The sequence below is a fragment of the Monopterus albus genome, unplaced genomic scaffold, assembly GCF_001952655.1.
Source record: "Monopterus albus unplaced genomic scaffold, M_albus_1.0 scaffold218.1, whole genome shotgun sequence".
NCBI classification, from domain to species: Eukaryota; Metazoa; Chordata; class Actinopteri; order Synbranchiformes; family Synbranchidae; genus Monopterus; species Monopterus albus.
In genome coordinates, this window is record NW_018128098.1 from 153,674 (window position 1) to 170,590 (window position 16,917).

A 16,917-nucleotide genomic window follows, 5' to 3' on the forward strand; every position below is an offset into this window, starting at 1 on the left:
GCACAAACGAAACTTTTTGCAGCACAAACCAGCACAAACGAAGCACAAACGGATTACACCATTTTGGCTTTATTTTGCGTTGGATGGGGGGCCAACTTCACGCAGATATTGTACCATCTAACAAAAATTCAGCATGTGCTGGTGGATTCAAGTCTTGGTGATGGTAATGCTCATTCCTTCAGTTTATTATTCAGTTATGTAGTTGGATTCTTCTCAAGCTGTACACGCCCCATCAGCTTATGTGAATGCAGATCAACAGCAGTTCATAAATTTAAGACAAGCCAACTTTTTCAAATATACATTTACACAAAAAATGCACGGTCTTTATATTTGGGCTAATACTTTATTTCTGTAGATGTGTCCTCTTTTATAAACCATGTGGTGCACACCCTCCCACCTCTACCCTCCTCTGAGCTGACTGACCCTCATGATGACATCACACTGCCCAGGTTGATTGAAGCGTTGCAGAACAGACACAGGGTCAGGCAGATGATGATTGAGGAATACAACAAAGCAGGTGCCTCTTCATTTTAGCTCAGCTGTCACCTTTTGACTTTGACACATCAGGTTTCCTGGGAAGGTGGATTTCTTAATTTGGCTCATATTTTCTTTCCATATTATTTTAGCCAACACGATGAAGTCTTTGCTCCAGGAGCTGGACAGTAACTTAATTTCCAAAGACAACTTGATTCATGAACAAAATGGCAAACTGATAGATAAAGACAAAATCATCCAGAACAACAAAGCAGAGATTGAACGCTTGGAGAAAAAAAACAAGATGCAAGAACACAAGGTAGGAAGCAAAAACATTCTTTATTTCTTAAGTGTGTTGGTTTGTAGTTATGTTATTAAATGTCCATGGCTCTGTTTCAGATTGACATCCTGCAGAAAACCACTAAAATCTATGAGGACGACAAGCGTTCTATGCAGCAGGAGCTGGAAACCAGAGCGCAGAGGCTTCAGAGGGAGCTGTCAGAGAAGAGACGCATGGAGCAGCGCATGCAGGGTGTGGTCTCAGATACCCAGCATAAGTGGGAGAAAGAATGTGTAAGTTCTTCCTACTATGACACAGATGTTGGTTAAACAAAAATAGCTTTTTGTTTACTATAGCATGCTATAGAAGCTCAATATCCATCTGTTGCTGTGCAGGAGAGACGTGTTAATGCAATGCAACTGGAGATGCAGAACAAGCTCTGGGTGAAAGACGAGAAACTGAAGCAGCTCAAGGCCATCGTGACTGAGAGCAAGGCTCCAGGTTGTCCAGAACCTCCACCACGTCAGACGCATCCGCAGCCTCAGCCGCAGCCGCAGCGGCCTTCCAGAGAGGAACGCCTACCTGCAAAGAGATCGGCCTCCCCTTCTCCTCTCCCTGTAAGTTTTTTAGACAGTGCACATGTAGAACATCTACCAAGCTCCTGATTAATTAACTTACTAATAAACATTGTTAGATTACATGAGAAGTATAGCAGAATGCAATTCTGTCCCTTCATCCACACACAAACTAATACACTACCCTGACTGAACTAACAATACTAATCCCGATGGTGATATGTCATCATAAACACTTATATTGCAGTGCTTTATGCTTTTCTTGTAAAACAAAAAAGTACATATGCTGAAAATGCGTCACCGTCTGATTACTAATGTGTCTGTATTCATGGTGCGGAATTGTATAGGAATAGTTCTGGATGATATTAGTCATTAATACATTGTTTGGTTTTTGAAGTGCTGGTTAAACAAAAGATATTCCATTTAGAATTATGTAAAACAGAAGCTGTATATCCTTAAAGAAGCAGGAATCAGAGCATGACTGATATTTTACCTGATTGATTCAAATTACAGAAATTGCCATTCACTGTTTCATTCCCTGCAAAGTGCACTTTATTCTACCACTGACTAACATTTAGATTTTGTGATCTGTTTTTAATACTAATTATGCAGTATTGCCACTTTGCTTCTCAGAGCCCTGTTGAGTCTCCCCATGTCAGCCCAGTGCCAAAGTCACAGCCAGTCAGTGCTACTATAGTTGAGGAGTTTGAGATGAGCCCAAGGCCCGCCATCCCCACCCCCACCACCAGTAGCTCTATGTCTTTGCCTAGCTGCATCTCGGACTGCGAGCAGAAAACAACTCAGGAAAGCAGCCAGAGTTACTCTTCCCCTAGTTCACCTGCAGGAATCCAGTCCCCAGCCGTCCTCTCAGCCAGCCAGAACAGGAGAAGAGCTCTGTGTTGGACAAGAGAAAAAGACGATGCCTGTGTCCCATCACCTACATTTGACCTAGATGTAATTGAAAGAAGCTACAGGGTCAGTGAGTTAGTCATGAGGTTGTATTCAAAAGAAAGCTGGTGTCCCTGATCAGGCTTTTAATTTTTATGCAGGTGTTTTTCCATTTCCATTTCACCTTTTTCCCCACATCCTTCCTACAAATAAAAGCATCTTGAGCCATTTAACTGTTTTATAACCTAACTTTGTCAGGCTTTGATGTAATCATTTGACCAGATTTATTACCTCTCAGACCTCTCCCTCTTTAAACCTTTTTCCACCCCACTCTGTTGATCTGGGCAGACGACGACACCGGTACGGCCTCTGCACCGGCGCTCTCGTTCTGCTGGCGGGGAGAAGTGGGTGGACCACAAACCCTCCTCCAGCCTGGATTTGGGTACAGTCTTGCAGCCCGTCATTCCAAATGCTATCCAGGTGTCTGCGCCCAGTGAGAAGGCCCTCTCCAAGTGTGACAGATATGTGTTAACGCATCAGGAGGTCTCCTCTGATGGTGAGATACAGACCAAACTTATTAAGGTAAGTACATTGCAATATGACGCCCCTTTCAGACATGCACACCTTCCCATTACGCTGATGGCATTTGAACGTGTCTGCTTCCGGTCTGAATGAGCACCCTGTTCATTTTTCCGTAAAAGTCATGACGGCAATCTTACCAGGTCGGACCTAGTAACATTTATGTATCACTTTCAACTTGGCACAAGTTTGAGCTGCATGCACATTACACATTTTGTCATATTCAGCTAAATTTTTCTCACATATCTCTGCCTGGGGTTTCAGTTTGTACGCTCCACAAACCTGAGGTGGCGGCGTGCTTTGCTTGCTCTGGTACAGGCGGGGAAAATAAGGATTGGAGTTGGGCCGGCTTATTTCAGCTAATCAGCACAAGGAGGTGCTCTTGTTCATGCATTTTAGATTTAGATGCACAAAACAAATTTTGTGATTTTCAATCTCCGATTGTGGGGAGGATGATATGGCTCCCCCGCTGTAGCATCTTGCTAGGCAGATAGCATTAAGGGCCCTCGCTGAGAATTGAACCCCATCTCGCCATACCAAAGTTAGTGTTAACACCGAGCTATCCACCAGCTGTATAGATACATTTAGAACTTAACCAATAGCAGAAACCAGTAGGTTAACACAGCTTAGCAAGGAAAAGTGAGTGCTTGTTTTGATGCAAGGTATCATATTTTCCAACGTGCGCCCTCTGTCTGCTGGTGGGAGTGTGCTCACCTGTGTGTGCGCATGCATCGGGGCGGAACTCCCCTCCAGAGAGCGGAGGAGAATTGTAAACACACGACCATGTAGAGACAGAAATTACATGCCGTTGTGTAAATAAGATAAATAACATAAGGCTATTTAGTTTGTTTAATAAAAGAATAAGGTATAGACCTTAAATGACTTCTGTTGTGATCTGGCACTATATAGAAAATAAAATTAACTTGACCTTTAGGGGGGAGGAGGGGTGCCATTGGGTGGGATCAGTGCAGCATGCACGTCAGTGGGGGTAAATGTGAGTGGCTGGTGGTCTGCGGAGGGTCTGGACTTGATAGCCGTCTCCTTGTTGTTGTTCATGTTGGTGGTTTTTATGTTGGCTCCAGTAGAATGTCTATTTTTCCCAGTAGCTAAGTGTTGGTCTTGGTCATGCACACAGCAGCATTTAACAGGGTTATCCATAATCTTTTTTTTTTTTTCCAAAATTGTTTATGAATTAAAACATTAGGTGCATGTCACTTTTGTTTTAGATAAACAATAGCAGTTATTAGCACTTTATTTCAGCTGATGAATAGCAAGATAATTATGAAATGATGAACTATGAATTAAATCTCTCTCTCTTTTTTTTATAGGGTGAGGTCATTAAAACTAGAGGAGGAGGACAGGCTGTCCAGTTCACTGACATTGAGACTCTGAAACAGGAGATGACCACAGTCACAAGGTAGCAGCTGACAGCAGGTTTTTAGCTGCATGTCAACCAGACAGAGTGTCCTAGTAGTGAATCCTAAAACCCGGAACTGAGTTAGCATTTTTGCACTTCCGGATTTTTAATGACACGCTGGTGGTAGAATTGATGCTAAAAATTGCATAGGCTTTTTGTCAAAGGAACTTGGGTGATGCTAACTGCTGGGTTGGCTTCATCCCTACGGCACTCCATGTTTTTTGTTTTTTTTTTGTTTTGTTTTGTTTTTAACTTTGTCATGTTGCATCTGTTTCTGAAGTCGCAAAAGGAAATCTTCAGAAGGGACACCAGCCAATAAAGATCAAACAGCTGGAGCTTGGACTGATGTGGAAACAAGGGTAAGATGATACTATCAGTCTCTAATAAACTGTGTTTTGGTTTAGAAGGTTGCTGGATCCTGTAATGAACTTGACTTACTGATTTATTTTGTGTTGGCTGACCCTGAGCTGTAAATATAATGCATTACAGAAACATCACAGGCATGGACAAATGTTACTGTCATTGCGCTGTCGCTAAAGCATCTTTCAGTTGCCCTTTGTATCAAGAATAATATAGTACCAACAATACATTTGGGTCCCAATGTGTCTCTTCTTTGCAGTGCGCTGTAGCTCTTGAGATGAGAGCTGGCTCTAACATGGGTCCTGGTTGTGAGCATCATGGGATCAATAAGTAAGCTGTTGGCTATATAGATGTTTTGGCCATCTTATTATCCTTCAGTGTGCACAATTTGTTCAACTCTCTCAACTTTCTTACAGACGCAGAAAACCCTAAAAGCAGTTGACAGCTGCTCCAGTGATCACTCACCTGTCTTCACTAGGTTGTTGTGCAATAGTCAAAGTTTTTTATATTTTGCTCTAATATTTAAACACTTTCCACGCTTTTATATATGCAAATATGTATAGACTTGGCTCACCAAAGCTATTTTAAAATATTTTGTTGTATTTGAACCAACAAACATTTTTTGTTACAGACTGGCATGCGGAGGCATTAAGCTGCCGCAATACAGATTTTTGGCTGCTACATAGTGTTCCTGGCTCTCAATGGCTGAATTATATCCAGTTTAAAAAATATATGTAAAACGGACCTCTGTCGCCTTCATTCTACACCCAGGAATAAAATTCTTTCAAAGCACCAGTGTGTTGTGAAGTTGTCAGTGCATAAAACAAGAAGCAATTAGTGCCAGGTTATTTTCTAAACACTAGATGGCAGCACAGGACAGCAGTATTTTTTTAAATTTTGAACATGGGTTTAGCTGCACTGCAGGAATGACTGATAGACACTGGGTTCCTGACAGCCATGATAAGACATGTTAACTGTCAACTATGTGAAATGTCTCTGAACAGACGCATAGATTTGAAATGTGTTGTAAAGTTTAGTGTTGACAGTTGTAAGGACCCATTTTGTGTTGATTTAAACAGATTAACAATCCTTATGTCAGCAGCACTGTTAAGAGGCTAGTAAGGCAGACTACCTGTTCATTTCAACATGATGATGCTCAAAAACAGCATTAATGTGGAGCTGTGGCCATGGTCATGTGTTGAGAACGTGGCAACATTGTCCGTCATATAAACAAAGTCTGCTTTCAGTTACTGAAATTGCTTTCCTGTGCTCATGCTTGATTAGATATTCTGTTAATCTGGACACCAAGTCTATAAATCTATACTAAATTAATCTGGTTGGCTGCCTTTGAATCGAATTAGGTGGGTCCAGGCTTTAAAAAGCCAGCCTACACTTGCCCACATTACTTTGTGTCCAGTTTGTTCACAACATTTTCCTTAATGTTTTGAAAGTGCAGATGAAGGGATAAGGGCTAAAGTTGGTATTTACTTAAGTAAAAGTAGCAATACCGCCTCTTCAGTTAAAAGTCCTGCGTTTATAACTGAACTTTAGTGGTCCTATAAAAGATATTCATTAGGTGACAAAACAGCCTTTGTGTTATAGTACATGATAGTTTTTAATGATTTAGTATTTTGTAAACATTTTAATGTTGCTGGTGGAAGTGAAGCTAATTTGAACTAAAAATGTGGATCACATGTATACAATAACTCTATAAAATAGAGACATGGGTAATAATTTTAACCATAATTTAAAAAATAAATTGGCAAACATTACTTTTTGTACCTGGGATAATCAGGCAATAAGTAAATGTTAACCACCAAAAAAAGGGCATTGGGTATTATACTCTTCAGTTAAAAGTCCTGCGTTTATAACTGAACTTTAGTGGTCCTATAAAAGATATTCATTAGGTGACAAAACAGCCTTTGTGTTATAGTACATGATAGTTTTTAATGATTTAGTATTTTGTAAACATTTTAATGTTGCTGGTGGAAGTGAAGCTAATTTGAACTAAAAATGTGGATCACATGTATACAATAACTATAAAATACAGACATGGGCAATAATTTTAACCATAATTTTAAAAATAAATTGGCAAACATTACTTTTTGTACCTGGGATAATCAGGCAATAAGTAAATAACCACCAAAAAAAGGGCATTGGGTATTATAGTGACAAATTAGAGATTAAGGAATTACAATTTAATAAAGTTGAAGTTAAATGTGCATTTTTATTGCATGGTATTATATTAAACATACTGTTCGTATAGTGTAATGTATTTATATTGATTGAATATTTATGAGGGCGTAGGTTTGATTTGGAGCGAAGTGGTGGGGACATAAGTTTGGCAGGAAGTCTGGGGTCCTACTACCACAGGGAAAAATAAAATACTTTTAACAAGGCATACATTTCACATTATGGTGTACACTACATTTTCACGACTACCTACAAGACCTACCTATTAAGATTTATTCATATGTTTTTATAAATACCAGTGCTCACAGTTGCTCCATCACTCACTCCGTCTGCCTCTTTCTCAGACACCTGTATGGACAACCACTATGTAATACACTGTCACTGACAACCATGTCTCTTGACTTTTGGTCTTGCTCATGGGAAAAACTGTTCTTTAACAATTACATCAGAAGGATGTGCTCAGTGACATAACATTAAGCACACAAGCCTGTCTCCCTCTCTCTGATACCTGTATTGACAACCACTAAGTGTACACCTTGCCCTAACAAAAGGCCACTGCTCATGCATTTAGAATGAGCAATGCAAGAAACTGGTTTAAACAATGCTTGAAGTAGAGGGATGTAATCTTTCAGGTAACATTACAGCTGATCTTACCCTAACCCTAGCTCCTCTTTTCTTTCCCTTGGCTTTTTTCTGTCTCTGATGTCTGTATTAACCACAAAGCTAAACAAGAATGAATGGAACTCCTAATTTGCTATACAAGTTGTGAAAATGAAGGGAACCTCTGATTTGCAGTACAACACAAAATTAACAATAAGTTAATTCACCAAGCATGGGCTTTCTGGTATGTTATTTGCTGACAGATGTAACAAGTGAGCCAACTCAGCCTTTTTCTACAGGCTATTTACTTCTACCGAGAAATACAACCTAATGTCTCCTTTTCTATTCCCGGCATCCATGATACTAATCCATGCTGAATTAAGGGGAAACTAGGATTACTGCTTGTATGCTTCCACCGGCCAGTCAAATTCACGGGTATGGGAAAGAAGTGACCACCAAAATCTAATCACTTCATCCTTGAGTCCAAGTGGACACTCCAAATTTGAAGAAATTTCCTGAAGGTGTCATACAGACAGACGGACAACCAGAAAACACAATGCCTCTGGCAGTGGCTAGCACCATCGCAGAGGAATATAAATGCAGGAGTTTGAACCAGTCATCAGAAAATAATGTTAACTACACTAACCCAGATTGAGGAAGAACAACAGTCGGCGTTACCTAAATCATAAGCAATATTAGCATATTTAATTTGATAGTGGTACTATAATGTTGTGATCACTGAAGGCAAAGCACAACAGAGAGCCTGATCCAGCGAGCTCTCTGACTGGGCTCTGCACCGTTTTCATCCAAAATGCGCTCCAGCAGTCACATCGCTGCATATGTAGTTGGAAACAAAGCAAACAAACAATAATAGAAACTCTATGTGGGAACACAAGGGAGTTAAGCCTTTGTAGAACCAATGAAAAATATATTTGATTTAAACATATGCAGTTAATATCAAAAGTAGCGGTGGGGACAATTTTAGGCAATCAGGAAAGTGGTAGGGTCCCAGCTGTCCCCTACCATAAATTACATCTATGATTTCAAACCACCAGGAGTGTGAGAAAACCCTATTTTTGACAACATTAGCAAAACTCCAGCTTACTAAGGTGCAAGTGTCCAGTTTCACCAACTCCTATCACCAGTATAACAACCAGCTGAAACTGTAGTGGTACAGTCATCCAGGCTTTGAGTAGACAGTTGAAATCTCATCTACCACCAGTCTGGCTGGGTTTCAATTGGAAAGCACTGGAGGGTGACTAACATGGAGCCTCTTGGAGAGGGTCAAGAGCCCAGAGCAACCAGTGGCCATTAAATTCACTCCTATGAGATAGTGAGTGCTTTGCTTTTTGACCAGGCTCTGTTTGATGTGCTGCACCACACTATTATCCCCAGCTCCTCACTGCAAGCCCTCCACAACCAAGTGGTGTGAGCATTAAAAAGATGTTGTTATGAAACTCCTGTTGAGCCTCTGATCAACATTACCAGTTTCAAAGAGACACTTGAGGAAAATAAATGAAGACTGCACACAAAGGCCTGCAATAAGCATAAACCAAGTCTTAAAGACAACGGCATTCATCCATTGTAAAACTATCATCCAATGTAGACATCACTCTACATTTCAGGGCTTGATTATGCATTATGCTGCTAATCAATGTTATTAAACTTGCTAGAGGGAATTCTGGTGTTCTACTTGAATGCACACAGTCAATTAGACCATCTCACATTTTAAAAGAGCAAGGCTAATAGCAATGTTTCATTGACTCTTTGCTCAAATGACTCTGATAAAGAGGTCTTGAACTGCCTTTTGGCACAGGCAGGATGAAATCATTTTCACACCAACCTGTGATGCTGATGAGGGCTATTCATGATTCACATTCAAAAGAGCATTGTCCACTAGTTTACCTGGCATTTAACTATTTTAAGCTTTATCTGATTAGAGTGTTTTCTTTTTTCATAACATTTTATTTTATTCGCTGATGGCTCCATGGCCAGAGCCAGGTGGCACTGGCTACCCCCAGAATCTGATTGGCCATCCCTGGTGCCAGAGTCAAAATGAAATGAGATGCTTGTTAGTATTAATGATTGAAAAATGAAAATCGATGACAAATTGTTGCCTAAAACAAAGCCAATATGGGCAAAAAAGAACAAGCTGTGAAAACAACAGTGCCATAGTATTGCCTGTTAAATTGAAATGTGGATTATCAGTCAATCCAATTCAATTCAAATTTTATTTGTATAGCGTACAATTACAACAAAAGTCATCTCAGGACAAGTCAAATTAACATTTGCCTATTTACACATCCAGCACATTTGTATCTACACTAAATGCTCACTATGTTCACCAGGTAGTTGCTGTAAGCGCTTCCTGTTTACATGATTAACATGCTGTACTGTATCACCATTTAGAAAAGTGACCACAGGATTAAATAGGTGTGATGAAAATGTAAGCCTATCCAGCAGCACTTTATACTTGGCTGTCTGAGGTACGATGGCGATTTCAGTTGCCTCCAAATTGTATTATAACAACTCAGTGGCAACTGATTTGAAGGGCATGTAGCAGCAAGTACCTCAATCTCAGCCACCACAGCTGTCCTTTACAGCCAAAACCCATTACAGGGTTTTCTGTCTTTTGTTAGTCCCAAGTATGTCCCTGACAAAGAAAGTCAATTAGTGGGAAAGACAAGTACATGCTGCATAAGTAGAGCTTTGCAAACCTAAGCTCTGAGCGGGTTCTGTATACTATGCTGCGTCTTCTTATGTCAAGGCTGTGGCTTTGTGCCAGCTAAATGTGTCAGGCCAGAAAGATATACGAGTACAGATGAGTGTTGACAGCTAGTCAGTTGTCATTGAGACTATCTTCCAGGCCCTCAGGACTCATCTGGATTTTTTTTTTTGCAGGGCTCCTCTTCACTGCTTGCTCACCTCATGATTCTCTGCCTTCATGCATACTGACACACACAGTGGAGGTATGAGGCGCTGTGTTCAATGTTACTAAGAGGCTCTCATGCTTTCTTTTCTGCTGGTCTGGCAGTGACGAACAGATGGGTCACAGAGTTACAGACTTGCAGGACTCCCAGAGGTAAAGTTGGGTTTTTTCAGCTGTTTAGAAGCACACTAGATGAGAATTGCTCTGACCTTTAAGCACATGTGGTTAGTGGTTCAGTGCACCTCAGCTCATCTGCTGCCTCCTCCTCCTCCTGCTCTGTTTTTAGTCCTACATGTCATTTAGCTGCTCCATTCAGACTATCAGACAGGCTTTACTTGCTGATCTGATTTACTACTTTATGCAGCTGATGACGTCTTCCACAGGCGGCTACAACAGATGTTAAGTTTGTCACTGTCCATTTTGTTTCTTTGTGTCCCGCTTATCTATTCGAGCTCAAGCTGTAGTGAGGAATACATCTGCCCTCGTGGTTGTTGTTTTTCTGCATCGATACAGGGCGAGTTGACCTCTGACAAACGCAATTCAAGACATGAATGACTTCTTACTGAAAATATTGGAAGCCACTGGAGTGTAGGCTCATTATAGCCAAATTGGGCTGAATAGTGTTTTCCCCTCCCTGTCTTTGTTCTTGGCAGCCCACTAAGTGTTTGCAGCTGTCAGTTCAACACACTCTCCTTGCCCAGTATATGTGGCTTAGCTACGCTTTTAGTTGGCTGCGTCCTCACTGTGGTGACAGTACGCCACGACTGATTTCCGTTGACTCACTTTCATTATAACCACAACTGTGCCCCTCAGAAAAAATCTGACTGCTTTTTTCACAAGTGCTTGATCTCATCTAGTTAATGCTGCGGCGTAACCAGGCTTTGCGTGCAGTTGGCTGATTATTTAAGCAGTGCTCCAAGCAGTTTGCTGACGAAATTAAAGCAGAGGAGATGCCAGAAATGATTGTACTGACAATGGCACAATGCAGCATGATGTATGATTAAATGGTATTTGGATGTGTAGAAGATTGACTCAACTTATTCATGCCAATCTTCTAGCTTCACTTCTCCAAATACCAAGAACAAATAAAACAACTCTTATTAACCTGCTAAACCCATAACTGAGTGCTTGTTTGCTGCAGCAAAAAGGAAAACAGAGTTTCAAAAACCTTTGTCCTGCAATACTCTAATGCAAATTACTTGCACCGTAACCAGCTTATCTGTAAATAATCATGTGTGGCATTTGGAAGTGGGTGAAAAAGCACCACATGATTTTTGTATCTGCATAAAGCTAAGTCAGGTCCCTGCACACACACTTGCATGCAAAAGTAAACACAAAAGCCTTTCTGAATGCACACATCAGCCATTTATCTAGAACCAGTCTGCCACATTGCTACTCTTATCCAGTACCTTGCACTTTGTAAATGGTAGGCAATAACACATGGCGCATTAAGGAGTTATTTAATTCATTAGATATGGCTAAGTTGCAAAGTTCATTCATTTTAATAAAGCAGCAACTTTAATCACACAAGGCCAGGTATGAGTATAAAGGCTGAGATTACAGCATCCATGTGCACAAATAAGATTAGAGCACTGGCTGCGACTGCTATTGGACAAGGTGAACGGGACAGTTGTTCCAAAAGCAAAAACACTGTGGGTTTACATAATTCTCTGCGCATGCTATTTTCATGGTGTGTTTGTCCACATGATTAATGGCAGATCAGATCTGCATCTGAACATTACCTGAGGAACACATCAGCATCGGCCTAACAGGATGCTAATGATCCAACGCATGCCTAATAAAGTGAAGTGAGAATTCAAATGAGGCTCAACCTGCCTGTGAGGCTAACTTAAGCAAACACCAGGACAGCTGGCAGAGAAATCATTGTGACTAATGGTCTCAGTGTGAGAAAGGAGCAGGGCTGTGGGTGGTTGTTTTACCACGCTAAAAAGAACAGACTTCGTTTGTCTTTCTATAGCGTACAGCGTGACTGTGATTGGCTTCGTTTTTGTTTGCTTTGCTTTTCTTGCCACTGTACTGCGTCACCGGGAACTATCAAAAAAAAAAAAAAGTTTTTGGTATACTTGTTTTCCCACTGAGAATGAGGTGACCTTATGAAATGAGAATGTGTTAATGCTTTTAGAAGTGGCTGGACAAGTCTCATTGTTTATAATGTCACCTGGAAGTGTGGTGCTCTTCTCGGTCAGCTCCTGTTTGGGCTTTGTATTTAGGATTCTGCTCAGGCGCCTCCGCTGTGGTAAACATAATGCACTGCGACCTGTCCTCAGGGCAAATGATCTCATTTGCTCTTCCCTTGTCTTTTACTTCTAATCGCATCCACCTCAGAGCCAGAAAATGGTCGTGCAGCTGTCATAACTGAAGCACGGCGCAGCGTGATGGGAGTGCATGTTTTTGCTATTATCTATTCCATCTGAGCCAGAATAGAATACTAAACCTCCGCTGCATCCCTCTTTCTCACAGACCGCTGAATGATCAATACCCACATCAAAGGCCCTGCAGAGATAGCGGGATTCTTTGAAGCATGTTTGTGGAGCTGGATTTGCTGAGCTAACACGGTCCACGCAGAACCCCCCTGAATAAGCTTGTTTGGCTTGCATCCTCACTGTTTGTAGAAGAACTGAGTGGATTCTAATGAAGAACAGACAAGGCCTCTCCCTCATTTTTTTTCTTCCCTTTGAGCAGCTAAATGCATCTCTAGTGCCAGTGCTTTTTTGCTCATCTGACATACGCTTCATTGCATGCCAGCTCAAATATTTATCTAATATCAAATTGGCTGTAACATTTTGGAAGCAGTGAAATGCCAGAAAATATTTCTCATCGAGGACACAAAATAACTTGCATCATGTTTCACAGTGCCAAGTGCAAATATGCCGGATAATTGCTGACTGAAATGAGATGGAGTGCAGACAGCAGCAGTGCTGTTACGTGGTTACCTTGTGCTGTGACTTGAACAGGCAGACAAGAATTTCCAACAGTGATTATTCTGCACTCAAAACACGAGCGGTGTCCCTGGAAGGCTATTAACTATTTACAAAAGTGCTTTCTGTCTCCTAAATGGGAAAACAGTGCATTTGGGACTTTGTGTGCTAAGTGGGTATGGAGGAAGTGGGGGTGGAGGTTCAACCACAATAACACAAAAGCACATAACTCCTGCCAGCCAGTCAGTGAGAGTCAGCAACTCTGTAAATGATGGAGCAAGGAGAGCTGAATCCTCTTTGTTCATGCAAATCCAAGACAAGGATGAGAAGCCTATTTATATAAATTACAGAATAAACCACATTTGTGATGCTTCTGACTTTTTAAATTCACATACTGTTGAAATCTTTTGCTAAGTAACTGCACTATTTGGTATATGCAGTGTGAAGACTCAACTCCCCACTCAACTGTGGCTCATTTGAAAGTGAAATGTTGGGAAATGCTGACATCTCTTTCTCTTTCCTCCCAACACCAGGGGCACCATAGCATTTGCATCCCTCAATCTCTCTTTCTCTCTCATTTACATTATGGATGGTTCATTTAGCTTACATGACCAATTGAATACATAACCCAGGGCAATTCAAAATATCATGAAGGCCAGTAGGGGTAAAATGAAACCACATAAGCTGAAAATATTGCTGCACTGCCCTCTGCGGCAGCATTTTATTCAGCTCTTCCCTTTTCATGTGGCTGAGAAACATGGCTTGCCTCTATCCCACATGGCTGGGCTCAACAAGGTGCATTAGCTAAATACAGCGAGTGCTTCACAGAAACACCATGAACGTTTATTGCAGAATTGACCCTTCTCTAAACAGCTCCCTCAGACAGACATTGTCCAATCATAGCTTAGCTACCAGTTGCTAACCAGCTGCTACCTGTTAACACCTTACACATCCCTCTGTGTAGTCTTTCCCCACAGAGTGAAAACCAGTCCTGGATTAGAGTTAAGACTTTAGGCTAACGTTAGCAGCTCTGTGCTGCTATTTATGGGATTTTCCAACTTTACCTTTACTAACCAGCTCTGATGAATTACATTAATTATCAGCTGGTAAGGATGCTGACATGCCTGTGACCTGTTAGCCTTAGTCTTCAAGTACAATACCATGCATGAAGTCATGAAGTGAACATTTAAGAGCCTCTTCCACAACATTCTCATTTTAAAGGATAAGGCCTGTCATCTTCTATATTAACAGTATTTTAAACACTCCCCACAAAGAGACTAAAACCTACAAAGATTTGCCTCTACTCATGGTTAATGTCCATCAGTCTGTTAGAACTGGATTAATTTATTTGTCTGTGCCACAGACCTCCATTGAGGTCTGTACTGAATGACATTTCCTTATCAGACCCTGATATTTTTCAAAAATGTTTCTCCAGGGTCTGGTGTTTTGTAATGAGGAAATATGTCACTAAGTGCAGTGTTTCCCTGATGTGTTTTTAACTGTTTTTGAACAACAATGGAGATCTATGGCACAGACGAATAAACTAATCCTGGACTGAGTGCACTAACAGTGAGTAGAGGCAAATCATTGTTGGTTTTAGTCTCTGTATGGGGACATCTGAAAAGAATATTTAAAAAAATATCACTGGCTTTTTCCTTTAAAACGAGACAATTGAAATCATGAAAACCTCAGCTGAAGACACCATTTTCATTTTCAATCAACTCAGAGCCAGTGTTAGCTTAATTATGTAACTAGCAACAACTGGAATCTGCCAGCAATGGTTGTCATTTCAGCAGCCAAAACTAATAGCTGAGAAGCCTGCTCTGTCTACCTTCTTCTAGAGTCATGGACGCCTTGTTTAAAAATATATATGGAAAATTCAATGGACTGCCACTGTTTTCACTGGTGATAAGGAGCTTGGTAGAAACCGCTCTCTTGTCAACTTGTTTACTGCTCCCTACCCAGTACATTACTCTTTAATAACCAGTAATAGCAGTAAATCTAGATTTTGGGCATTTATCTGTCATCATCATTTTCTATCATCAGTTACCGGTGCAACAGCTGGCATTTTAAGACCGTTAGCAGAACGTAGTGTACATGACAATATTTTTGTTCCATTGTGAACATTTTTCAGGGCACTACAGTATATTGAGAAAAATGTATACACTCAGAACTTGCACACTTAAAGAAAACGACGGAGGGTCAATATAGTGGACTGCGTAGAAAACAGTGATTTGGGACACAGCCTAAGTCTATGAAAAGTGTACATTAGAATCAGAGAGATTAAGGGAGATAAAGTAAGTCAGCGAACCTGCATATGGTGTATAGTTGAGTAGGTTTGCTTATCTGTGTGTTCTTTGTGTGTGTGTTTTTATGGTTGGGTAAAGCTGTTAATATTATAGCTGCAATGTGCAACAGAAGATAAGAATTTGATACCTGCGCTCAGATTAAAAACATGCTTTGGCACAATACATCAGTTTTGTTTTTTCCTGCTACCAACAAGTTTGACAGCATTTGGTTTTCATCACAGACACACAAACCCAAGCTCAAGACGTGGTTGAAACTTAATGGAAAAAAAAACACCTATACACAGAACAAAAACGTTGTATGATTTCACAAGAAGACATTTCACAAGTGGTTGTTACTGTGTATCTGTGATAAAAATCAGAGTGAGAAAACCTTTGTGTAGGGACCAGACTGCAAGCTCCACCTCTGCACATCCAGCTCAGTCAGCGCCTCTCATCGGCACTGGTTCTCCTGCTCTGCTTTACATTAGCACCACAGCTCCAGCCTGGACAGGTCCACGGCTGTTATCTCAATGATGTTCTAATTCTAGTCAAACAGTTCTGTGTTTGACTCAATAGAGGCAGTGTTAGTCAGGAGAGTCAATATTAGCAGAGCACACAGAGCAGGGCTGGTGTTAGAAGGGAGACAGAGTTATATGTGTGTGTAGTGGTGGGTGTGTGTGTGACAGGATACACGGTTAAGTGTACTCTGTTAGTGAACCTTGACCGTCCGGCTGAGTAATAATAATAATAAAGATAATAAGGAGAGAGAAAGCAAACTCCTGTTTACTTTTACTTTGGTGGCTTCCGTGTTTGACAAGAGTGACATTTGTTTTATCGGCCATCTTTCATGTGGTTGTGATTGTTAGATGTCAGAGCTGCTGCATTCAGCCTCTGCTCCTGACCCTCCTGGCTGAGAGCAGTCTGTGCAGTCGACCCTGGACTTGCTGACAGCCCCACATGAACAGTTCAACACTTCAGCTGAAGGCTGCACTCTTGAAGGAGAGTTTGTTTCACTTTATTCAAGGTCAAACCGCTGCCAATATTAACAGTCTGATTAAGATACTGGTCACTATCAGATTGCATCCTTACTGCATTTATTCCTCCATTATGTAAACGTGGTGTGGATGAATAAACTCAAAGTGAAAGTCGGTACTAGAGGCCATTTTTGGTTTGACTCCACATAAAACATGAAGTGGCATAAAGCATATTTGTGGGTGAATAAAGCTGTAATTACAGAGGGCAGCTGAATAATGTTTGAGTTTTGCCTCATTTGTTAAAGGAAGGAAAGCAAGTAAAAGGAAATTATAAAGCCATCAGCCAACTGCACCTTGTGTTTGTTCAGCATGATTTAATCTCAAGGAGATTCTAGAAAACAAAAAAGAAAAATATCGAGCT

The 16,917-nt window shown here is 40.9% G+C and overlaps 1 protein-coding gene across 6 annotated transcripts in view; it reads left to right on the forward strand.

Annotated features, from left to right (window-relative positions):
- Positions 1–5,365, forward strand: part of kif23 (kinesin family member 23) — a 20,635-nt gene extending 15,270 nt beyond the window's left edge. For 2 of the 6 annotated variants that reach the window (XM_020619324.1, XM_020619328.1), the window contains 10 exons: positions 356–517; positions 627–793; positions 874–1,047; positions 1,150–1,371; positions 1,963–2,304; positions 2,566–2,799; positions 4,125–4,213; positions 4,494–4,572; positions 4,833–4,903; positions 4,990–5,365. In XM_020619324.1, the coding sequence (XP_020474980.1) occupies positions 356–517; positions 627–793; positions 874–1,047; positions 1,150–1,371; positions 1,963–2,304; positions 2,566–2,799; positions 4,125–4,213; positions 4,494–4,572; positions 4,833–4,903; positions 4,990–5,005 (1,556 nt within the window). In that variant the 3' untranslated portion in view covers positions 5,006–5,365. The remainder of the gene's footprint in view (positions 1–355; positions 518–626; positions 794–873; positions 1,048–1,149; positions 1,372–1,962; positions 2,305–2,565; positions 2,800–4,124; positions 4,214–4,493; positions 4,573–4,832; positions 4,904–4,989) is intronic. The other 4 variants (XM_020619329.1, XM_020619330.1, XM_020619327.1 and 1 more) reach the window with 3 other exon arrangements.
- Positions 5,366–16,917: the final 11,552 nt, after the last annotated feature.